Source organism: Pseudonaja textilis, chromosome 1 (genome assembly GCF_049901715.1).
Source record: "Pseudonaja textilis isolate UNSWEBS1 chromosome 1, rPseTex1.2, whole genome shotgun sequence".
NCBI lineage: Eukaryota > Metazoa > Chordata > Lepidosauria > Squamata > Elapidae > Pseudonaja > Pseudonaja textilis.
In genome coordinates this window covers 279,972,586-279,998,277 of record NC_141990.1, presented here as the reverse complement: position 1 = coordinate 279,998,277, position 25,692 = coordinate 279,972,586, and the positions used below count along the sequence as shown (strand labels likewise).

Here is a 25,692-nt window from a genome sequence, read left to right as displayed (position 1 = left end):
CCTGTTTGCAGAGATGACATTTTACTGTTACTGTGCCCTCAATGTTGGTTTTATGTGCATTTGTTCTTAAAGCTTAGCCTTGTTTAGCCAGAATTAGACCTTGCCTCTTTCTTCAATTTTCCTGCTCTTAGCTATTGCCAGATTTTCTTTCTAACCTGCTTTGTCTGGTATTTTATTTTAATTTTCTGGTCATATAATACTTTGTTTTATTTATTTAGAAGATTTATATGGCTGTCCATTCACTCTCAGTGGCTTACAAACAATAAAAAACCCAATATAAAGGTATAAAAAACAACTCCTCTTGTGACAACACACAATCAAATGAACCATTTGATGGACTCCATTCCACCCTGGGTTCCCCAAATCCGTTGGCAGAACCAAGGCTTCAAGGCCGTATAAAAGAGTGTCAAGGAGGGAACAGCCTAATCTCTGCAGAGATGACATTCCAAAGAGGGAGCCAACCTGCCAGATGTATCTCCTTAGGAAACAGGACCTGCAACATTCCTTGCTTCCAAGCTCTATTAGGTCGGGCGGATGTCATCAGTAAGAGACAGTCCCTCAAGATAACCCAGTCCCAAACCATGAAGGGCTTTAAAGGTGACAACCAGCACTTTGAATTGCACCTGGAAGCAAATTGGCAGCCAATGCAGCCCCAACAGGAGAGATGACATCTGGGTCTGCACAATGCCATTAGGCCACTGCATTTTGAACCAATTGGAGCTTCCGGATGCTTTTCAAGGGCAGTCATAATGGAAGGTGACTGAGGCACGAGTGACTGTGAGCAGAGATTGTTGGTCCAAGAAAGGATGTAACTGGTGTACAACCCATAGTTGTGCAAAGGCCCTCCTAGCTGTGACTGCCATCTGCTCATTAAGTAGGAGTTGTGAGTTCAGGAGAACCCCCAGGTTATGCACTTACCCATCCAAGACCAAAAATGGCAATTCTCCATGGACCAAAGAGCCCCAAACCCAGAGCCACTCGGTCTCACTAGGCCTGTTGGTCCCCATCTAGCCTTTAACAGCTTCTAAGACTGCGAAAGAGGGGTCACGGCATCACTTAACTCACCATGGGCTGAGAATACAGTCAAGCATCATCAGCATATTGATGATATCTCAGTCCATGGTGGTGGATGATCTCACCCAGCAGCTTCATGTAGATGTTAAAGAGAAGCAGAAAGAGTATCAAGCCCTACAGAATCTCACAAAGCCATGGACAAGGGCTGGACCTCTCGTTTCCTATCAACACCGACCAAGAGCAGCCACAGAGAAAGCAAGTGAACCAGCCCCCCCCTTCCCAATTCTTAAAGCTGCTCCAGAAGGATATCATGATCAATGATATCAAACGCTGCCAAGAGGCTGAGTATAGCAAGAATGGATGCACTACCCTCATGCCACTCCCATCTTGACATGTCTCTTTTCTTTATTTGGTCTTTCTTGTAGGCCAGTTAGGTCTCTCCATTAGTAAGCTGTCGTGGTATACGAACTTAAGTGCATCTTTACTGTCCTTCAGATGCCCCCCCCCTTTTTTTTTCAGCTCTGATGCACTTGCAACATTCCATTCCTACCTATTTTCCTTGATAAGTAGAGTCTGTCAGCATCATTGCATAGATGAAGGGCATGATTGCTGGTGGGGAGGTCTTTTTGTTCCCTTTTTGGCTTGGTGATTGTCTCATTTGCATAGTATGTAGATATTGTTTATGTCTATGTGTCTGTTGGTAGCTAATTTGTGCAACTTCCAGGCTTCTTTTGGACCTGGCTCAGTCTATAATGGTCAGTTTCCCCATTGAAACTATGATTAAGGCTGTCCGTATGTTGTGAAATTAAAAATTAATTAAATTAAATTTATTGCTAATGCGAATAGTTGCATTTGCAAGAACTTTGGAATAAACCGACTACCACATTTAAATAAACCAAAGGTGAGTTTGAAAAAGTGATAAATATGATTTTAGGATAAAATTCAGTTACCTTTTTCATGCTAATTGGCCATCCATTTTATTATGCTGGAACAGTAAAATGATGGAAAGCACATTTATTTGATCTATAATCTTGCTTTGGTTGAATATTTATTACTGGTTTAGGAAAGAACCTGTTTTAAAGAAATCAAAGTGATTTTGAATTATATTCACAATTACTTAACTATGAATATTTGGAATTTATCATTTGTTCTTTTCTATAATGAAAGAATAGTACCAACCTGGATTCAGAATTGCTTCTATACTGATATAAGGTAAAGATGGATCAATATTATTCTATGGGATAAAGCTTTAATTCTGTATTTAAAGGTCAAGCTCATTTTTATATGCATTAAATATTTTTGCTCTTGCTTTTGGATTTTTCTCCCTTTTTCTTTATATGCTAAAACAGTATTTTAAACAAATCTTAAAGAACGATGTTTCTTGAAACAATGGCAGTAATTAAATGCATAATAGGATTTGGAAACACTAACCTTTAGATCCGAAATTAAAGCAAAAACTTAATGGTTTACTCATAACACAGTAATCTAATCTTATATGCATAATTTGTTTTCAATAATCAGCATTATTTGTACTGTGCTGTTTTATGTAGTAAATTTAAACATTGCAACATTTGATTATTGTGATCAAGATAAGCCATGATCAAGATAAGCCACTCTAAGCCTCTGGCTAGGTTTTTTTTAAACTTCATTTGTATTTTCTCCCCCTCCAATTGGCAAATATTTTTGGGTAGTAATCTGGGAGGTTTTCCTGACTGCTGGACTGTAATGGTTAATTTATACGTAGTTACTTAATATGATTGACAAGTGTATACTTTGCTCTTTAAAACTTGGTTAAAATGGGGAAAAAGATACTTTTGTGGATGTTTTTAAAAAATATTGTTTGAATAAAAGCAAAACAATGAGTTGAATCACATTGTGCCATTCTGTACAGAGAAGAGCCACTGATCCCAAACCTTGCTGGTGGAAAAGGATTTCTGATCATTCTTTGTTTTTCTTTATCTTTTCCTTGATCAAAATAATCCATGTTGTGGAAGGAAGTACATTGGTACCAATAAGGCAAAATTTGAAAAAAACAAAAACAAAACCTTTTCCTCTCAGAAGATTCTGCAAGACTGTAAAAAGAAAACGAACTTGGATACAGCGTCATTCATTCATTCATTCATTCAAGACAGAAGACTACCAGAAAATCCCAGAAGCATAGGTTACATTAAGAAAAGGAAAACATTCTGGAACACGAACCACTTCCCTATTATTGTCAAGGCAACTATATGGACATAATAATCAGGAATGGTACTTGATTCGTAGAAATCCTTACCACCTGCACACCTTTCTAAATATTTATGTACTTCAAGTTGAAGTAAAGTTGTAATGGGTCAGGTTCTGCTAACTTTAAAATTAATTAGATGTCTTAATTAAATATATCTGATTTATATTGGTTGAATTCATTTTTATCTTGCCAGTTACATAAATACTGGGATAGGAAAAAAAAATGGAATAACTATAGTACCTCTGAGTTTGTGAATGAACTAGTACAATTTTATCATACCCCAATAATATGAATTAGACGATTGTAGACGATCGTATGTAATTCTTATACTTTTCATAGTACTGAATTTTTTAAAGAAAGGAAAGTAATGTATTGTAATGTTTTATTGTTATGGTTCAGCCCTTAAATCAATAGTTGCATTCCTCATTATTGATTTATACATTTAAAAGAAATAGCTAAAACATAAATAATGTATATTTTACATGCCATTTTTTAAAGCTCTATGAGTAAAATTTTAGTAAACAGATCAATTAGGGTAACACAAAAGAAAAACAGGAATTTTTAAGTACAGTGGTACCTCAGAACATAACTGCTTTGAAACTTGTCAAATTTGGTACTTGAGGCATTTTGATGAGAAAAGTTTGTTCTGGAATTTTATTTTGACACATCATTTGTTTGGTACTCGACATAGGAGCTAAAGATTATCTGTATCAATTGCCTCCCTTTCCAGCTCATCAAAGGATCACACATCAGTAGCTCTTGCCCTTTGCACATGCCCTTAGCTTAGCTTAACTTCTGTGGTCATTTTGTGTATGCCCTTTTTTTCCTCATCAGTATAGAAGTTTTTGTTTTATTTAATCTAAATATTAACTTTTAGTTTTTTTCTCATGAAAAGTAATGATTTACAACCCTTTTTTATACATATTGCCTTAAAAATGTGCATTGTCCTTGGCTTGGGAACACATTTACATTGTTCCTTATGGGGAAATTGTGTTTGGTACTCATTTTTGATACTTGCCATGCCTCCCAAAACTAATTAATGAGTACCAAGGTACCACTGTATAAGATACTGGTAATTAAATTTTTTAAAGACTATTAGCCAGATAAATATTATCCCTTTGTATTTAACTGTTTTTAATTTTTTTTCTTTTCAAGTCATACTAATTATACAGTTTTGTAATTGTAGGTTATCAGTTTCAGCAGAATGTTTATGTCATATAGTTTAAAATACTTGGATTTAAATTCAAACCATTACATTTAACTGAACTAAGTCAATTTCAAGCTCAAAACAGTTTTTATAAGTAAAATAATGTTTAAATAGTTTCGAAAATGTGCAAGTAATTCATAAAGACATTTCCAAGATAATTACAATCAAGGTGTCTTTTAAATCAAAATTTATATATAGCATTGGAATCTTTGAAACTAAAAAAATTATAACTGAACAGCAGTCTTTGGAACCATGTAATACTGTCTGGCTATACACATTTCTTAGCAAAGATATTACAATGTTTATTAACTGCATACTCAACAGAATATTACTTTTAATAATGGACATCATTCCAGAGCAAAAAGATTCATATTTAATAGAGTACATTGGATATTTCTACCTTAATTTGCAAGAGGTTTAGTGAGTAACACAGTGCCAGGAGCAGCTGCAGGTTGTTGTTTTTTTTTGTACATAAAATGAATATTAGATAAGTTGGCTGCCTTTGAAAAGTTAACAGAAATATTAAAAATAGTATCAAATAGTGCTTTTGGCCAGGTTCTCTATTCAGAAAAAATACACAAATTTTAATTGAAGTTTTGCCTAAAGACAGTGCAATAATAAGCCCTTTGTAAGCCAGTTCACCACCAAGTAACTTTGTGTGCTAGAATAACAGAACATCTTACACTCTAGAGATTTTAGCTTTGCAGATGTACTTAGAGTCAAACCCCTTCAGTCTTTTTGTCTTCACTGTTTGAAGCCCAAAAAATCTCTGCAAATAGCTCTTACAATATTAGGGACGATCTGCTCCAGTCCAGTAAATTCTTTTGTGAAGAAAGTATGTGTTTCCTTAGGTTCAGATGCCATATCTCTTAAATCCTCCAGCGGAGCCCAAGCAATGCCGACAGAGAATATGTTGATACCTTTAAAAATTATTGAGAAGAAAAGGAACATTGTTGAGAGTCTGCTTAAAGTTCATGTAGAAAAAGATTTGACATGCTTAATATCTATACCAACAGAACAAATGGCATTGTCTGAGATAGAGAGCTAATGAATAGAGTACTAGACTTCTGGCTGTTTGCTAAGGGATTGTGCTATTTGAATTCCAGAGGATAATGAATAGTAGATTCTAGCAAGAAGATTGCAGAATTTTGCTAGAATAGGAGAAAAAACACTTTATTGTTTCCATCAGTCCAAATCATGAGTTTTTCCAACTGCTATAATACAAATGAGCCATCCCCATCAACCCTACTTAACACTTCTATCTTAATTATTGCCATTTTTGTTTCAATTTTTCTAAAGTTTTCTTTTAGGATTCTTTAACGACAAAACTCTTGTTTTTCTGCATTATTTGCTTTACATCTGGGAAGGAGTTAACTTGGAATTTGCACATTGCATCTTTAACTACTGTCCAGTTTAAGAAAATCCAGTCTGGAATGAGATAAGCATCTTGCAAGATATTCACTTCAATGTACAGATTTCTGCACCTCCCACTTTAAGACAATTCCTCTACTGGCATGTCCTTCCACCTTTCTGTTCCAGTCTTTCTGGACACAAACAAGAAAACATGTCCAGAAATAACTTTCACAGTGAATGGAGTGAGAATAAGTGTAACGTTATCTATTTCTACCTACTAATTTTACTGGCTACTAGCCCACCTGGCAATGGAGCAACGGGATACACTCGCACTTTATCATAAAGTGTTTCAGATGCGTTTATATTATCAGGAATTACTGCGGATAAGTGAACTGTGGGAAAGCAGGAGTACCATAGAGAAAATCTGAAATCAAACTACTTATACAACCACTTTCCCCATGTCTACTATGCAATTAAACTACATGCAAGATTCCTGAAGAATTTCATTAACACGATAAACACCTATTTTTCTATATGTGTAGGGGTGTGTGTATGTGTATGTATGTATATGTATGTGTGTGTGTGTCTATCTTTGGTTATTCGGGTTTTCTCCCGTGTAAAATTGGAAGTATCTAGGCAACGTTTCGATGAAGTCTCATTCATCATCTTCAGGCTTGTGTCTTTGGCTCTGTGCTTCTTAGAGCTGAAGACACAAGCCTGAAGATGATGAATGAGACTTCATCGAAATGTTGCCTAGATACTTCCAATTTTTCGTGGGAGAAAACCCGAATAACAAAGATCCACATACAAATACCCATGAGAACCTCAGAAAACAAATATATATATATATATATATATATATATATATATATATATATATATTATATATATATATTTTCTGAGGTTCTAGGTATTTGTATGTGGATCTTTGGTTGTTCGGGTTTTTCCCGCGTAAGATTCGAAGTATCTAGGCAACGTTTCGATGAAGTCTCATTCATCATCTTCAGGCTTCTGTCTCCGGCTCTGTGCTTCTCAGAGTAATGTGAGATTGCAGCTGCTTCCTCCTTTTAACTGCCAGTGGGGGTGGGACTTGATTGGGTGGGGGTTTGGCTGTGTTCTGATTGGGTGGGGGTGTGTTCTCATTGGTAGGGGGTTTGGCTGTGTTCTGATTGGTTGGGGGGTTAGCCGTGTTCTGATTGGTTGGAGGCGTGTTCTGTTCAGGTGGGGGCTTGGTTGTGCTCAGGTTAGTCTTAGTTGCTGGGGGATTTGAGCTGGTGAGTTGTGATCTTGCTGTTTGGCCTCTGAGCCATACATGAAGCAAACCGACACCCACTATGAAGATGCAGCAGGACCACGTACTAGAAGCCAAACAGCAAGATCACAACTCACCAGCTCAAATCCCCCAGCAACTAAGACTAACCTGAGCACAACCAAGCCCCCACCTGAACAGAACACGCCTCCAACCAATCAGAACACGGCTAACCCCCAACCAATCAGAACACAGCCAAACCCCCTACCAATGAGAACACACCCCCACCCAATCAGAACACAGCCAAGCCCCCACCCAATCAAGTCCCACCCCCACTGGCAGTTAAAAGGAGGAAGCAGCTGCAATCTCACATTACTCTGAGAAGCACAGAGCCGGAGACAGAAGCCTGAAGATGATGAATGAGACTTCATCGAAACGTTGCCTAGATACTTGAATCTTACGCGGGAGAAAACCCGAACAATATATATATATATATATATATATATATATATATAGATCCATATATATATATATTTGCAGATTATTTACTCTTCCCAATATGACCTATTTGTCATTTTAAAGTATTGTTTTCTCTGTTTTAATTCTGATGTACAGAATCACTGGTGAGTGGGTGCCCTGAGAAGTGTAAATTATTAAAAAAAAATCAAGCAAAGTATGCCTCAGATCTGAAGTATGGTATGTTGAATAATTATTTCTTTGATGAAGACAATAAATATTACCTGCTTTATGAGCGGCAGTTGCAGGCCCTCGGATGTCATCGTAAGACTGGCCATCAGTCAAAAGTACCAGAAAATTTTTGTTGGCTCCATCTCTCACAGGTGCAAACACGTTTTTGGTTACATAGGTAATGGCTTCTCCTGTAGCAGTACCACCACTCATATAGCGGATTGCTTGAACACCTGAAAGAACCTTTTCCTTTGTTTTGTAGTCTGTAAAGCTGAATTCTATGCGCTGAGAATAAGTGAACTGAATAACTGCAATTTTGGCACCGACATCTGTGATGTCAAATGATTTGACAACATTACTAATAAATCTAAGCATGAGGTTGAAATTGTTGTCACCAATACTGCTAGAGCCATCAATGAGGAATGCTATGTTGACGGAATTATAGCAAGTCTTGCTGCATAACATTTGTTCATGTGCACAGAGTTTTTGAACAAGAGGTTTCACGTGTTTTGTGGTACCAAACCAAGTAGGAATGTTATAGGAAAAGAATCCATTATTTTGACAGACTGCCTGTTTTTAAAAACAAAATAAAAGGCATGAGTTTTAGCACAAGTGCAAAATGGATTTTTGTGTAATACTAAAACCAGTAGTTCAGTGGCTAAGAAGCTGAGCTTTTCGATCAGAAAGATTGGCAGTTTGGCAGTTCGAATCACTAATGCCACATAATGGAGTTAGCTCCCATTATTTGTCCCAGCATCTGCCAACCTAGCAGTTCGAAAGCACATAAAAATGCAAGTAGAAAAATAGGGACCACCTTTAATGGGATGGTAACAGCATTCCGTGTGCCTTTGGCATTTAGTCATGCCGGCCACATGACCATGGAGACGTCTTCAGACAGTGATGGCTCTTTGGCTTTGGAAACGGAGAGGAGCACCACCCCCTAGAGTCGGGAATGACTAGCACATATGTAGGTGGGGAACCTTTACCAAGGCTTGCTTGTGATGCATGGTACTCATCCTGTGTTTAGGAAGCCTTCTAAGAGCCAGCTGTTCCATAGCCTTTTGGGGATTGGTGTGCTGTTTAATGCTCTCCCATCCATCCCCACTGTTTATCATTTACTCATTTTGCTTTAATTTGGCAATATGTAGTTGGCATTATCATGTTGGTTTATTCTTGTTGATTTATTAAGGATCTGTCTACAGGGGAGGTATAAAAAAGTCTTAGCTTAGAATTTCATAGATATTTTAAGTATGTTTATGAAGTTCAGTTTGGGTAAGTTATAACCTGTGTCTAGCATCACCAGAGCATAATGTTGAAATTCATCAGTAAAATTAATGAAAGAGAAAAGCAGCCTAGAAGTAAGAAGAATTTCCTAACAGTTAGAACAATTAATCAGTGGAACAACTTGCTTCCACAAGTTGTGAATGCTCCAACACTGGAAGTTTTCAAGAAGTGATTGGACAACCATTCATCTGAAATGATATAGGGTTTCTTGCCTAAGCAGGGGATTGGATTTGAAGACCTTCAAGGTCTCTTCCTACTCAGTTTTTCTAAAAAAAATAAATAAATATAAATTTCTAAAATAACTACATTTCGATGTAATAGATTTAGGCCATTTTTTCAGCTTCTGTAAAGCCAGGGGTGGAGGTAGTCCAATTCCAATTTTAATCCCAGTTTTTAAAAAAAACCCAAACCCTGGAAAAATTGAATGAAAAAAAAAAATGACTTCACGCTTTCTAGTGACATCAAATACCACATTACCCTCTGTAGCAATCTATACAGCTAGGAAGGTGATTTGTTGCTGATGTTGTCCACTTATGCATTAAGATATTACACTATTTAATCAGAACTAAAATGGCTATTCTGACTGTATATTATTAATGCAAACATAGTAGAGATTTTTCTTCTTACCTTTTCAATAAAATTTAGTTCTTCAACCATCCCCAGTTCTTCAGATGTAGGCTTTGCAATTGACACAAAGAATACATTAACACCAAATTCTCTAGCCAATATACCAGCTTCCTCCAAATTATCTGATGGCCAGCCATCTAAGAAAACTACAATGATTTTAGGAATGCCTTTGCGTACCCCTTTTTCAATAGAAAAAAATCTTTGTGCTGAGTGTTTCAAAGCTCTTCCTGATAGGGAGGGGGAAAAAAGAATGAAATTATTCTCAGTACAATAAAATTCAGGATATGTGTTTAATATCTGTTTAATATCTAAAAAGAAAGATTTAAGGAATTACCATGAAAATAAATGATAGAATTATTTGTAATTTTTCGTATAACGAGTAGACCTATTTACATTTTATGGTGGTGCAAATTACATAAAATTATTTTCATTATTTAGAACATTCATAGGATGTGACAGTCATTCCAGTGCCAAGTTTCACATATGACAACAACTCATATGAAATGAAATTTTCATTCACACAAGATAAATTAATTCCTCCAACTAAGGAAAGTTTTCCACCAAAAAAATGGAGAAAAATAACTATCCATTCCCTCCCATTACTACTGTTCACTCTCAAATTCTGTTTAGCTGACTTGGGGAACAGATTTGGACTTGGGTAGGCAAGAACTAAGAGAGAAGGGGAAAGACCCATTCATTATATGAATATATCCATACACTCAATGCTAGGTTTAATCCATACTAATCCATACTAATCCATACATCTGTGCCCCATTGGGTCACTGTTTCAGAGACAATTCCTTACCCAAATAGAGAAACAGAATGACCATAGGCAAGCAAAAAATAATAATCAGCAGGAGTGGAGCCACTTCCAACTTTCTGTCAGATTCCATATTGAATTTTTTGTGGGAAACTGGCCGTGAACATTAGAAATCTTCCTTCTCTCTGTTCCTCTTTCTCTCCTTCTTTCCTCCTTCCTTCCCTGCCTTTCTTTCTTTGCCTTTCTCCCTTCCTAGCTTTTAATATATTGGAAAAATTCTAAAAATGTAGGAAAACGTTTACCGATATATCCGCCTTGAAAGTAACCCATGTTAAATTGTATAGCACAATCAAAAATCAGAAGCTTACCACAGGAAATGTTTTATGACATTTTGTATAGTGTCATAAAAAGTTTTAAGACTTTTTTTGTCATAAAACACTATGAAATTTGCCAAATTTTAATTCCACAGGAGTCACACATGTGAAAGTTTGAATGTAGTCTTCAAGTTAGCCCGTTTATGGTACCAAAAAGTTTGCCCTATGATACATTGTTTCACCCAGTTAAAAGTTAGAAATAGAATAATTCTAGTAGTATATTATAAAATATTTGTTATATTTGACATGCATGGACAAGAATTACCTATATTGGAATTGCCTCCTTGGAAAGCTATTTCTTTTATTGCAAATAAAACATCTTTTGAAGCAGTGTAGTTGTTCAGATAAAATTCAGTTTTTGGATAATCACTGGGAAAAGAACACATGAACAAAGATGTGTGGCATGCAACAATTTGATGTGAATACAATTCTCATTCACTTTTTATATAGAAACAACTTGATTCAACGTTTGCTGCTGTTGTTCAATCATTAAGTTGTGCCCAGCTCTTTGCGAGACCATGGACCATAGCAGGGCCATGTCCTCCACCCCTCATCCTCTGTTGTTTCCCAGAGATTGCCCAAATTCGTGTTCATTGCTTGATGACACTATTTAACCCATCTTGTCATCTGCCGTCTCCTTTTGCCTTCCATCTTTTCCAACCTCAGGGTCTTTTCCTATGAGCCCTCTCTTCTCATTTAGTGGCTGAAGTATTTGCACTTTGGCCACTAAATGAGTGCTTCAGTATCTATCCTTCCAAAGAACAGTCAGGGTTGTTTTCTGGATCAATTTATATTAATTAAAAGATAATTACCATTGAGTTCATTTATAGACTTGCAAGTGCAGAATCATTTGTGAAACCTTGTTCTAAGGATCTGGAGCCTAATTGTAATCAGCCAAGAAATACCTGACTGGCCATCTTGAGAAACTACATGATAGATTAAGATGGGCCTTGGTTTGCTCTAGGAGACTGACTGACTGGCTAGCTGGCTGACTGGCTGGCTGACTAAGCAAAACAGTCACTAGGGAAAATTGCAACTGTGATTATGATCTTACTCCAGCTTTCCTTTATCTTACGAACTTGCAAAGGTTGTAAATGAGAGAACCAGTTATGAGGTTATTTTCTCATTGCTAAGTGCAAGCAGTCATTAAACAAGGACCTCCTGGCTTACAATGTATTTTTTATTTATTTTTATTTTTAAATTTAGATCTTTTGTGAGAATTTTTAATCCAATATCACAGGTCTGGGGAGTTGCATGCCACCTAGTCATGGCTGATTAGAATGGCCAATGAATTCTTTAAGAAAGTTAATATATTGTAAGCATTATGTGGATTTACTAAACAAGTTGATTGCAATCAGTTTTGTTTGCAAGCCACTTTCTGGGAGCAAGGTGGTAGGCTGTATAAATGTTGTAGTCCCTTCATCTTCCACCAGGACTCCAACTATATCTCCAGATTTATTGGTAGCTCTTCAGTTCTTTGACAGATTCACAAAAACTGGCACACCCATAGAGAACCCATCTTCAGCAAAGGAGGAAATAAATTATTGTCAGGATCCTTAATGTTCTCTGAGCTTATAGTTTCATTACCAGGACCCTGTGATGTTGCCTAGTTGGGTAATGAAACATTTGCAAGAAAATAATCAAGCTCAGAGAGCATTAAGGACCCCACAGTTCAACCCTGAGTTACAATTATTCTCTTCTGTTGGAAACCATCGTCATACCCACCAGGTAGACCAGAGCAGAGAATCATCTCCAAAGGAAGATAAGAACTATACTTTTTGCCAGCAATAACAGCATCTTGCAAAACTGATTGTGCTTGACCTCTCTTCCTTCTTATAGTTTAGTCAATCAGGGAGGCAAACATCTGAGCTGCTTCTGAAAATTATATTGTCTCCCAGAACTTATAAAAAAATAGGTTTAGGTCCTTTTTGCCTAAGTAACATTTTTTTGGGGGGGGGAACGACATATTTCTGTCAGGATTATCTCTCTGACTTTCTGTCCCATCTCTCCTGTCAGTCAAGAGTGTTCCCTCCCCTCTGCACAAAATAGTTCCAGGTGAGAGTAACAGAACAAACTCCCTTCTTTTTTTTTTCTTTGCAGCAACAAATTCTGTAATATAGCTATACAAATGCACCTTTGTAAGAGAGTACAAAGTAAGAGAGAGAGGGGGAGGGAGGGAGAGAGGGAGGGGAAGGGAGGGGGAGGGAGTGGGAGATGTAAAAATAATAAAAAGTCATGGGTTGGGTTGTAAAGTAGAAAGTGTCAAGAAAGAGTTAACTGAGCTATAATTAGGGAGTAATAAGAACAGAGAGGTGAAGTGAAGAGTAAAGATTGTTAAACACAGAAACTTTCGAGGATAGAAAAACAGAAATCTACTGTAGGAAATTAATTGGGGATAAGAAAGGAAAAGAGCTAATGTTTAAAAGCGTGGAAGAAAAAAGCCTGATCTCTCCCCTATCATAATTTGTTATAAACATACTGCAACACCCTGCCATTCCTAAAATTGCCAAGAAAAATGCATGGATGTAGTCAACACAAGAATGTATTTTTCTTTTTTAATATTTTTAGTTACCCCAGAGCAAAGTTATGTATTAAAAAGTACTTGGTTCATTTCAATAATTTTTTGCCAAACACCTGTTGAGCCTATTTTTCAGATTTTCGCCACCATAATATTGCAAATGGACCATAATCATTGGATAGGTGTCAAGCAAAAACACATCTAATTTAAGAAGTGCTATTTTCAATTTAGTTCCTGCCCTGCCTTAATCACTTGTCTGTGTTTTTCCACTATTAACTGCCTTAAAATATGAAACTTTCCTTGGCTCTCTCTATATTTTTTTAAATTGTTTATTTTGAAGCCTAAATTCTATTAATTCCCTTGGATGAGACATTAGTGGTCTTAGTACAGTCAACAAATATAATTGCAGTAATTCTTTTGTGTCTGAAAGTTTTATGGGCTAACTCATCAGCTTGGTAACAAGCAGCTAAACTCTTCCAGATGTTTTGGGCATTTTATTCTATGTGTATCTTAAAATCTGCTTATTTTTATTTTGTTCCTAAAGTAACCCCCATTGTTTAGGTAATAGATAGTGAGGACAGTAGAATTTATTATTTGGGAACAGTTGCAAGGAAATATTGTACACTTTTGACTATCACAGCCATTGCAAATTTTACAGGAATGAAGTATAAATTATAGGATTCCTTATGTTCTCTAAGCCCTAAAACAATTGTCGAGAAAATTATCACCCTAGACAGTTGCATCACAGACCAGAAACAGGAATATGAATAAAAATCTCCCACTGATCTGAAATATATTTTTTAGCCTGCTTGTTAACGGCAACAAAGACACTTGCACACCAATGATCCCAGATTCATACCAAATAAAAAAATAATGCTATTGTAAGAAGCACTTTTAAGTTAAAGAGAACTGCTCTGCGGTTGAATTCCATTTGAAAATACTATACCAAATAAGAATACTTATGTTTTGTTATTTTAACCTAAAATTGTTTCAGTATCATATACCCAAGGCTAAAACTTAGGATTAGCAGGGCACTGAAGTGGCTAAATTCCAACTCCTCATTATGAAGTTCAAGGGACAAGGATTTGATCAAAGCAGCTTTCACAAACCTGAAGGAATGAGCAGCAAGCTTGAAATGCTAAACAGAAACACTCTGCTACAATGTTTTGTTGAATGTAGTTCCAAAAGCTGTGTGCTAGATATGGTTACTGAACTATAAAATACCCAGAGTTTTCTTCACTTTGCAACAATAGTAATATCTATTTTGTGGCATTTGAAGTTATGGATAGTTGAATTTTTAAGCATTTAAGAGTTCTGAGTTAAGGAAAAATGGGACACAGGAAACATAGGCAACGTCAAAGCAAAGTCAAGGAAAGCTTCTACCACAAACCCTTTAATTTGGATTTCTCCATTAGGCATAGAGTTAGTCCAAATGGTCAATTGAAACTCTTAAGATTCTAAGCAAAGTATAATGCTAGAAATCATAGCACTTCAGAAGGAGTAATGTTCCAAATAGAACATATTTCTCATACCTGGCTTGTACTACTCCCACATGTGGGCCTTCAGTTCCGATTCCTAGCGTCATTGCCACCTTCCCAATAAAGTTTTTCTGCAAATTAAATCTACGCTGCCCAATATTGTAGCTTCCATCAATCAGGAAAGCAATATCAGCTTGACAATCTATGAACATGCAAAATAGTTTATTAACAAAATGATACAATAATTTTAGAGATTTATTTTATGTGGTATATGATAATAACTTACCTTTGTTTCCAGACTTTTTCACAGCAGGTTTTTTAGATCGTTTCCCTCAAAAAAAGAAACAAACGTAATTTAACTTTCTATATTTTGATATAGGCAATAAAGTGTCATCAACTAAACATGAAAATATTCTGCCCTCTTCTATGCATCCTTATAGAATAGAATAGAATTTCTTATTGGCCAAGTGTGATTGGACACACAAGAAATTTGTCTTTGGTGCATATGCTCTCAGTGTACATAAAAAAAACATTCATCAAGAATCATAAGATACAACACAGTGATAGTCATAGGATACTAAATAATCAATCAAATCAAACTAGGAAACTAAATAAAACAATATAAATCATAAAGATACAAGCAACAAGGTTATAGTCATAAGTGGGAGGAGATAGGTAATAGGAAGGATGAGAATAATAATAGAAATACAGTCTTAATAAGTAGTTTGACAGTGTTGTAGGAATTACTGGTTTAGCAAATGATGGCATTTGGGAAAAAACTGTCCTTGTGTCTACTTATTCTGGTGTGCAGTGCCCTATATAGCGTTGTTTTGAGGGTAGAAGTTGAAACAATTTATGTCCAGGATGTGAGGTGTCTGTAGCAGACCCCACACATCCTAGATTCTCTTGCATATGGGAAAATATGTATATGTATTGTTTATGTATTGAATCATCCAAGTCATGGATGTCTCAAAGGTGCTTTTGAAAAAAGCACCTTCTTTGAAAACGTTTTGTTTCTCATCTAAGAAATTTCTTCAGTTTCAAGAACTGAATCAAGAAAGTCCAGTTGCTTTTTCAAAAGTACCTTTTGGATTTTATATGTATTCTATCATCTTCATACTGTTAAATATACTTTACAAAAATGAAAGAATACATGTAAAATTGCTTATTTCCTGAGAAGCTTTTGGTGGAAAAAGGCATATTCTTTATTGATTTTTTTTACCTGCAAATGGCCGTGCTGTTGAAATAGGATGCCCAGCTGCTTCAAGGGCTTCACCTTTAACATCTAATATCACATTGAAAAATAAAACAAATTTATTGCCCTGCTCTCAAAAGATGTAAAAGAGGTTGAGTTTGTGAATTATTCCAATTTTTCTTGGGAAAGTAAATTACAAGCAAGCTGAAATCTAAAGCTGTGCTAAATCTCAAAGAAGCATTTTCCTCTTTCTCTGCATCCTCTTCCTTCATCCTTCTATGAGTCTCTTGCTGAAAGTATACTGTTATCAGAATCAACATAGTAGAAAAACTACAGTTAATTTTTTTTATTGCACATCTTTATATGCTATGATATATCCCATATCTAAGTACCACTTCCCATAAGTACTTTCTTTCTATTTAATGTAACATAGTAAAATAATCAAAATACACATCTCATCATTCTTTGTACTACAATTAAATCTCTATAAAGGAATATAGTATTTTGTACAATAGTTTGTAAAAGTACTGTATCGCAAAGACTTCCCATCACAGAAGCTTAGTTTTGACATGGGAAAGGAAAGGAAGGTTGGAGCCAGCATGGACTTCTCCCTTCTCTTGGATATTCTCTAACTAACATTCCAATAGAGTTGAAGGGTCTAATAATAGAGAAAGTAAAAAATGTACTTTAGCTTCTAATTTCTGCTTTGATCGAATATGAATTGGCTCTAAGCTATTGGGAGCCAAGCACACAACTTTAGGAAAGTTGAGTCCTAAAGAAAAATAAAAGATACATATACGGTTGAAATATATTATCTAAATTCAAGTTATAACTGAGAAGTTTCTGCAATCAAACATGTCTCTGTTTTTTACACTGTAAGAGTATATTTTATGTTATTTCCATGTCTAAAAATGTCATATAAGGACATTCATATTAATCAAGGGATTAGAATAGCAAATTATGTTTGAACCTTTTTTGTTTGATAACAGGGCAATAAGAAAAAATACGACAATTATATTATATATATTTGAAATAAAGTTGTTCTTTTCTGAACATAGGTTCATCCCAAGCAGCCAAAAGGAAGATTTTGATTTTTTTTTTTTTTAACACCAAGAATGGTTCAGTTACAAAATCCATCATCTCAAGATGCTGGGTTAATTTCTAAAACTTTTGAGAAAATAAATCATTCACTTACTAGCTACTGAAAATGATGATCTTGACTTAGAGAAGAGTTGGGACTGGATTCCATTGGCATATATTGCAGAATAGTTCCCACGCCCTGGTAACATCTTCACTCTTACAGTCCCACCTGAACTGGTGATCACACCTCTGAAGCAAAATAAGATTTTCAAATGCAAGTACTGTACAAATAAAGTGCACACAACTACTACTCTTTGTAGTATGCTGCATTTGTTCATGCTAAAAGTAAGAACTGCTCCATCAACATGTCACAGACTGTGAAATAATTGCCTAGGTTCATAAGCATGCTTAATCATAAAATAGAGATGGCTACATTGCAGTACTTAGTCTGCATGTTCTTCCAGAGCTTTTTTGTAACCTCTAGAGCACGGGCATCAAACTCAAGGCCCACAGGCCAGATCCATCCTGAAGGGTGCTTAGATCTAGCCCACAGGGCCATCCTACAGTGAAGGACTGGCCCGTGGTGCTTCTGTGAAACGGAGCTCGGGAGGGCAGGGAACAGTCGCCCTGAGTCTCTTCCTAATATGATGTCATTTCCAAGGGCTCAAGAAATGCTTTCCTCTCTTAATCTCAGGGTCATGGGTTCGAGCCCCCACGTTGGGTGTCACAAAAAAAATGCTTTTCCCCTTTTAGTTTTTATAATATTCAGGTTCTCACTTTTTCCCTCATCTCCATGCCTCTCTATACATAGCATGTTATTCTGTCCTACAAAAACATACTATTTCTAATAGACTAACATTATTGCCCTTATGTATCTATAATTTCTCATACTCCCCTTATATCTAGAGATCAATCCAATGAGTTTCTCAATGGAGAATCACATTCAAGTAATGTAAAAATAGCTGGAATGTTTGTTCATTGAAAAGTTCATGATTGTAAAAGTTGGCTGCCCAGAATCCAATGATTCAATTATTGTTTTATATTTGTACTTTCTTTCTTCAAACCAATTTATCTTTTGAAAAATGTATCAACCTTCCTTTTCTTAACTTTTTAGATCAGAAATTACATTACCTCATGCCTTCATATATGAGGTTTCACATGACTTTCACCTAATGATCACATGATATGATGTAATATCTGTATCACTCTGATGTGAGAGATTAAAAAAAGAAGATGGACCGAGTTTATGATGGTAAATTTGGACTCGATATATCCCTTCTTGCAACACTTTAGAGCAACAGGTCCTGGATGTAGTGATATTGCCATAGGAGAAAATTAAACAAGGCTTTGCAGGGCATATTATGGCAATTTTTTCTACACTGACATGGATGCGGGAGGATGGAGAAAGTGACATGATGGGAGTGTCCTATCAAATTCTGTACCTGTCAACAGTGGTATCCCCCAAGGCAGTTTTCTAGGACCAACTCTCTTCATGCTCTACATAAATGACCTCTGTGATCATATTAAGAGCAACTGTGTTCTCTTTTCTGATGATGTAAAGCAATTCAACACCACAGACAATACTGCTACCCTTCAACAAGACCTCGACTATGTATCAGAATGGTCAAACAAATGGCAACTTCAAATCTCAACAAATAAATGCTCTGTCTTACATATTGGCAAAAATAATAATAATCAGAAAATAAAATACAGGCTGAATAGTCAAGACCTTGTTGATGATCCAAACTCTGTGAAGGATCTTGGAGTACTCATCTCTAATGATCTAAGTGCTAGAGCCCACTGTAACTACATAGCCAAAAAGGCATTAAGAGTTGTTAACCTAATCTTATGTAGCTTTTTCTCTGGTAATATTAAACTAATAACTAGAGCATACAAAACATTTGCTAGACCAATACTCGAATACAGCTCATCACCCTGGAACCCACATTACGTATCTGATATTAACACAGTTGAGAAAGTCCAGAAATATTTCACAAGAAGAGTTCTCCACTCCTTTACTCGTTGCAGAATACCTTATGTCACCAGACTCAAAATTCTAGACCCAGAAAACCTAGAACTACGCCGCCTTCAGTCCAATCTAAGTATAGTATATAAACTCATACATTGCAACGTCCTACCTGTCGATGAATACTTCAGCTTCAACCATAACAATACAAGAGCAAACAATAGATACAAACTCAAGGTTAATCGCACCAAACTTGATTGCAGGAAATACGACTTCAGCAACAGAGTGGTCAATGTCTGGAATACTCTACCTGACTCTGTGGTTTCTTCCCCAAACCCCCAAAACTTTAACCTTAGACTTTCTACTATTGACCTCACCCCTTTCCTAGGAGGTCTGTAGGGGGCGTGCATAAGCGCACCAACGTGCCTACTGTCCCTGTTCTATTGTTTCTTTTATTTTTCTTATATGTATCCATGTATTCATAACTATGTTTTTACTTATACCTATTATCTTGTAAGAAATTGACAAACCAAATAAAATAAATTTAAAAAAAATAAACAATTAAAGTATTGAATCAAAGAATTGTTAGTATTCAGAAGAGAGAAGCTGCAGAATTTTAAAGAATATAGACAAAGAGAAGAATGAATGACAATGATGAGAGAGAGACCAAAAGAGACAGGGATTATTGTGACAGAGTACATGATTACGTTATTGGCTTCAATATTAAATCAGGCACTGAGTGAGACAGTAATGTGGTTGGAAGAGATTGGAAAAGAGATACCATGGTGAAATTCAACTAGAGAATACACAGAAAGATTAAATGGAATTTCTGAAGCTTTTGTGTTTAACAACAATTGCTTAATTTAATGTTTATTAAATACAAGTATAGGTTAAATTTAGAATTCCCTGTTTACTACTTTATTGGTATAGTCTCGATTCAAAGAATTCAGCTACAGACATACATAAAGGATTCTCATTTATTTCCTAGCCAGATACCAGCCCAAGATCTATTTTAATTCTTCCTAGTTTTTAATAATATAAAATAATTATTTTTATTTAATTATTTCCATTTTATGTATTCCATAATCTAATTTAATTTAATTTAAATTTTTATTTTATTTTATTTTTTTCCTATTTTAATACTTCTAAGATCTATTTTAATTCTTCCTGTGCTTTCAGGTCATACACAGTTACATGTTCCATTCATTCTTAATTTCCTATCATTCCTACTATTCATTCATAATTTCTATTGCGTGACTGATAATAAACCTTACCTGTGAATAGCAGCTCCACAGATACTTGATTCAGAGGCATACTCAATGTTTCCATAGACATAGAACTGCCATATATGACAATTTGCTGGACAGATAACATCTGCTGGATCCTTTCTAAGATCATATCCTCTTGTAAAACATGTAATAACAGTGGGAGCTACAGAGTGAATAAAAAAACATAAAGCAAGTTTCATGTAAATATCAGCACAATATATACATAATATCCACATATAATTATATTTTGCATTACTATCACTCCAAATGAATCCACTGCATGATAACAGCCTCTTCACTAAACATTATCTGCCTTATAGTGATATGCTACTCGTGACCTGTCTCTTTTACTTCTTTTCCCTTTTATCTATTTTATAGTTTATGGTATATGCATTAAATTTTCTATAGTGTTTGATGAAAGGTTTATTGTAAAACCCATTGTATCTAACACCTCAAGCAATGGCATTAGATTCATTGAAGCTTTATTTAAAAAAAAATCTGATCCTATCCTTCTGTAGAAATAATTTTAAATACTTTGGTGAAACTACAAGAACCAATGGGATTCTTCTGTAAATTGGACTGTTTATAGGTATATGGTCCCAATCACTATAACTATAGTCTCCATCTTGGTATCCTTACTGCATGCTTCCAAGGTGCTAAACCGCTGGAACAGAGAAGAAAAAAATCTTATTCAAAAATGCTATTGTCTTTTACAGTAGATATAGGTACAATATTCATCTCGTGCAGGGGTCCCCAACCCTGGCAACATTAAGCCTGGAAAACTTCAACTCCGAGAATTCCCTAGCCAGCTGGCTGGGGAATTCTGGCAGTTGAAGTCCACCAGACTTAAAGTTGCCAAGGTTGGAAACCCCTGATTCTTGTGGACTTTTGGTTTCATTGTCATAAGAAATTTAAATTATGATCTTTTTAAATTGAGCATGAATATTTATTCCTATGTGTTTTTTAAAGAAAAATAATTTATTTCATCTTTTAATGACTGTTGAATTTCCCTCCCTAAAAATGATCAGAAGATCAAATTACAATTCATGATTTATAGAATATTTGAAAAGCAATATAAAATTGGTTTCTAAAACACATTATATAATTGGATTTGGAGTTGTCCAGTCCCAAAACACAAAAGTTGAGTTTGAGATTAATTTGTGTATTTAATCTCATTGCATTAAAATAGACTGCCAGTTTGGTTAGTGGTTAAAGGCACCAGACTAGAAACCTGTGAGTTTTAGTCCCACCTTAGGCATAAAATCAGCTTGAGTGACCTTGGGCCAGTCATTCTCTCAGCCCTAGGAAGTAGGCAATGACAAGCAACTTTAAAAGTCTTGCCTTGAAAACTACAAGAATCTTCACTGACTTGAAAAGGTGTGTGCGCACACACCCATTTCAAATACTTAATCAATTAATTCAGTTTTCAGAAAACATACTGACTTCTTTTTCCCAAGAATTTTCAGTCTTTGTGGCAGGCTTCTTGTTAGATATTCTTTTTAATTTGTCATCTGTTTGCAGCCTTCTAAAAATGAAATGGGTCAGTTAATTCTCAAGTACTCTCTGAAATTCCTTGTCTGGTACATCCTGCACCAGAGAAGCAGGCTCCCTAAAGAAGACAGCAGCTTCAAAGAAAACCTGTTCCTTTGTGTATGTTGGCAAATATCTATGTTGATGTCTCTGGTTGTAATTTCAGCATTAGTTGCATGAGATATTTTTAATATTTTAAACTTTTGCTGTGGGTTTGATTAAAAGTATCGTGCACTGGTTATGCCTCTATTATTTTGGAGTATAGCTGTTGATTTTCTGTTTTTAATTAAAGAATTTCACTGTAATGGTTACACTTAGTAATGATACATTTAAACTGCAGTCCGGTTCCATACACTTCAGGAATCTGGTATTTGTTAGAAGAGTATGCTTCCCTCCTAGTTGTTAAAAATATTAAAGTTTTGAAATGCAGTAATGATGGAGGGGAGAAATATGACAATCCAAATAATGGTAACCAAGAGGAAATTTAGCACGTCTTTATCATAATTATACTATATGTTTTTAAAAGCTGTAAGGATCTATTTATGTTGCAATAAATTATAATTATTAATCACTATAATTATGAATGACTGGGAATATCAATTCGCTCTTCTGGATATTGAATAAAAAGTTGCAAAATATAATGTTTTTAAAGACTGTTTTTCCACATAAATGCACCACTATTTTATTGTCTATGGAAGACATATGACTTCCATCGACAATAAAACATATGTAATGAATTTATGGGAGAATATGATCAGGCTTTTAGCAATAAATCAGCTTTCTGGACCAATTTTGTGTGTGTGTGTGTGTGTGTGTATTGCAATAATCAATTCACAAACCAATAGTATGAATGAATATAAAATCATAAAAGAGGGTTCTATTATAATTATCTGCATGTTATCTCTATGATGTTTAAAAACCTATCTTTAAATACGAGACACTATAATTGATAAAGTTGGTTTCTTTTATAGTAACAACCAATTATTTCATTAATGATACATAAAGCTTCTATTCTTCTGTCCAACTCAGAATTGTATGGAAAAACTCAGAATACTTTTCTTCACTTATAAAAGCAGAGTTTATTTCTCCTACAACATTCATCTTGAAGGGTAAAGGGAAAAAAGAAAGAAAAGAATTGACTTCCAACTTTTTAAAAACACAGAATAAAACAATAGCAGTACAGTTTCAACTTTTTAATTTTTACATACTTAATACATACTAGCTATTTCTAGAACAACAAGTTTATTTAACCAGCAAAATCCAAAGCCAAAGTTTCATTTTTTTTCATCTGAAGCCCAAAATCCAGAAATGGTTTCCAAGTAGAAACCAAGTTAGATATACACTTTTCTTTGATTAGAGCAGTTAATTAGCCATCTCTGCTAGTTCCATCAGTTTTTCTAGTCATTCATCTATTGTGGGAATTAGAATATATTTCAATTTTTGTCTTACTGCTGTCAACATATATCATAGGAAGGTACCAGATTTTTTTTCAAGTTCCTTGTCCAATAAGCCTAAAAGAAAAGTCTGACTAAGTTCATTTTCATTTGTATTTTATTCTTTGATAAATTTAATTAAATTATTAAAAACTCAGTCATCTTTAGCACCAAAACAAACCCCTTCGCAAAGACCTTCTCAGCCTGAATCGTCCTGAAGAAACTCAGCTCATCAGCTCTACACCAGAAAGAAAAGGAATAGCAAAAGAGGGACTTGAAAAACAATACAAAGAGAGGTAAAAAATTCAGACATGGACCCCCAAATGCCCATTGTCTATCTGTATTATGAAAAAGAAGATTGAAAAGAACTGCTGATTTAGTAAGCTAATGTAATCCTGATAATGGTAATAATAGGTTGATATATGTGGAAGATATGTTTTGTTTTTCTGTATCACATTTTGAAGCTTAACTCCCCCTCACCCCAATTTCTATAATAATGAACCCATCAGCTTTTGTAATTTAATTTCACAAATATTCTAGCTGGAAAAATCATATTTCAAAAGAAATTAGCATAAAGTTCTGTTCTACCTTAACTAGTTATGAAAGCATTTGCAGGCAGGTAAGATTCAGAATTCCCCAGTTGCCTTTGAAGTATTTTGTATCTCAAAAGTGTATCTTTGGATTTTAAGCGTTAGAACTTAGGAAAAGTTAAATGTGACTATTTTCTTCTACATTGATACTGGTTTTCAAAAACTTGCAACTGTACTATATTCCCATCTAATTTTAATTTAACTTTATTTCTATAAAAGTGCAAAAACGACTTTCTTGATTGCTGTATCTTGGTTAAAGCAATAATAGAGTCACTTATTTGATATTTTATAATACATTGGGGAGTGGAGGAGAAATAATTCTACATTTCCTTCTATACAGCAATTTAACATTTAAAAACGGTTTCTTTACGTTGAAGAAAAAGGAAACAATATCCTGGCGCGAGAACGATGAAGATTAAATAGAAAACCATCTTCAGCTGCAGAAACTGAACACCGAAGAGATCCTGGAAATTTTAAGAATTAACAAACGTCAAAGAAAACGTTCTGAAGACGGAAAATAAAAGAACCTCCTTATAACGACGGAGGAAAGCCGCAACCGACGAAGATGTTTCTGAACTCACCTGAACTCTCAACTCCCTTCGCCAATTCGGCCGCCAAGACGACACCTGCAATCAAAGGCGGGGAAGGAAGGGGCTTTACACGAAGCCCTCGGAGACAAAAAGGCAGGCTTCGAGATCGCTCGGAAGGCAAGAGAGAGCTTGCCGTCGAGCCTCCCTCCCTCAGCTCTTTCACTCCCGTGGAAGATGCGCGTTTGCTTGCCGTTCCCCAACGGGTCGCGAGGGGACTGAGCGCGGGATACTCACCTAGGAAGAGCAGGACGGGCGCCATGGAAGCACCTAAGAAGAGAGAAGGGGCGCCGTCAGAGTACGGGTAAACTCGGGGAGGCATTCTCTCGTCCTCCCCAGAGTGAAAAGAGGGGGACACGATACCTTTGGTCTGAGGGCTGGGCTCTCTTTTGGCTCCCGGTCGGCAAGGGCTCACACTCCCCAGAAGAGAATTGGGGAGACGTCCACCCTGCTGCAGAGCCGGGAGGTGGAAATATGGTTGTATGAAGCGTCAGGGAGAGAAGGTGCGAAGGCGCAGCGATGAAGAGAGAGAGAGAGAGAGATGAAGCGATCGCAGGTGGCAGCTGGATGGAGCCGCGCGGGTGGTATTCGCCCGTCCCTGAGCGCGCTTTGCCTTTTAAATGCCACCCGGGCGCATGAGCAACGCTGAGCAGGCTCTGGTCCGCCTGGGTGGGCTGAGAAGGCGGTTGTCCCAGAAGGGAGGCAGGGCGCCAAGGCACACTAGGGTGCGCCGGACTCGGGCCTTTGGCAGCTGCAGCCGCTGTTTCTGAGGAGTTCCCCAGAGCCAACAGGTGCATCGCAGCTCTCGCGCTCTTTAAACGCGCAGTTCCTGGCGCGGGGGGATCGCCTGCCATTATTCAAAGCCCGCGTTTTCTCCTTCCTGCCCCATTAAATAAGGGTGAGGACACCCCCCCTTCCCTCTGCTCGTGGACTGTGCGTTTATTTGCCGCGCTTTTTGAGGACGACGGAGGCTTAAGGATGGGTGAGGCCCTCCGTCTCGGCCCTTCCGTAAATTTTCCCTCGTGAACTGGCGACGCGCTAAATGGACCTAGAGAACTGGTCCATCTTAACTGTAGGCTTGCAGTACCTCTAACACAATGTTTTTTTAACCACAGAAAGGGTGATTCGGAAAAAAAAAACACCACCCTGCAAGACATATATACACTGCTCAAAAAACTAAAGGGAACACTTAAACAACACAATGTAACTCCAAGTCAATCACACTTCTGTGAAATCAAACTGTCCACTTAGGTAGCAACACTGCT

The 25,692-nt window shown here is 36.3% G+C and overlaps 1 protein-coding gene across 1 annotated transcript; it reads right to left on the bottom strand.

Annotated features, from left to right (window-relative positions):
- Positions 1-4,798: 4,798 nt before the first annotated feature.
- On the bottom strand, positions 4,799-25,214 carry COCH (cochlin). The gene is made up of 12 exons (XM_026710733.2): positions 24,791-25,214; positions 24,665-24,697; positions 24,422-24,466; positions 20,294-20,450; positions 17,169-17,302; positions 16,001-16,063; positions 15,065-15,109; positions 14,833-14,980; positions 11,048-11,151; positions 9,649-9,875; positions 7,791-8,307; positions 4,799-5,368 (listed from the first exon to the last, which is right to left on the bottom strand). Exons 2-12 carry the CDS (start codon positions 24,687-24,689, stop codon positions 5,193-5,195), a joined length of 1,641 nt encoding a protein of 546 aa, XP_026566518.1. The 5' UTR covers positions 24,690-24,697; positions 24,791-25,214; the 3' UTR covers positions 4,799-5,192.
- Positions 25,215-25,692: the final 478 nt, after the last annotated feature.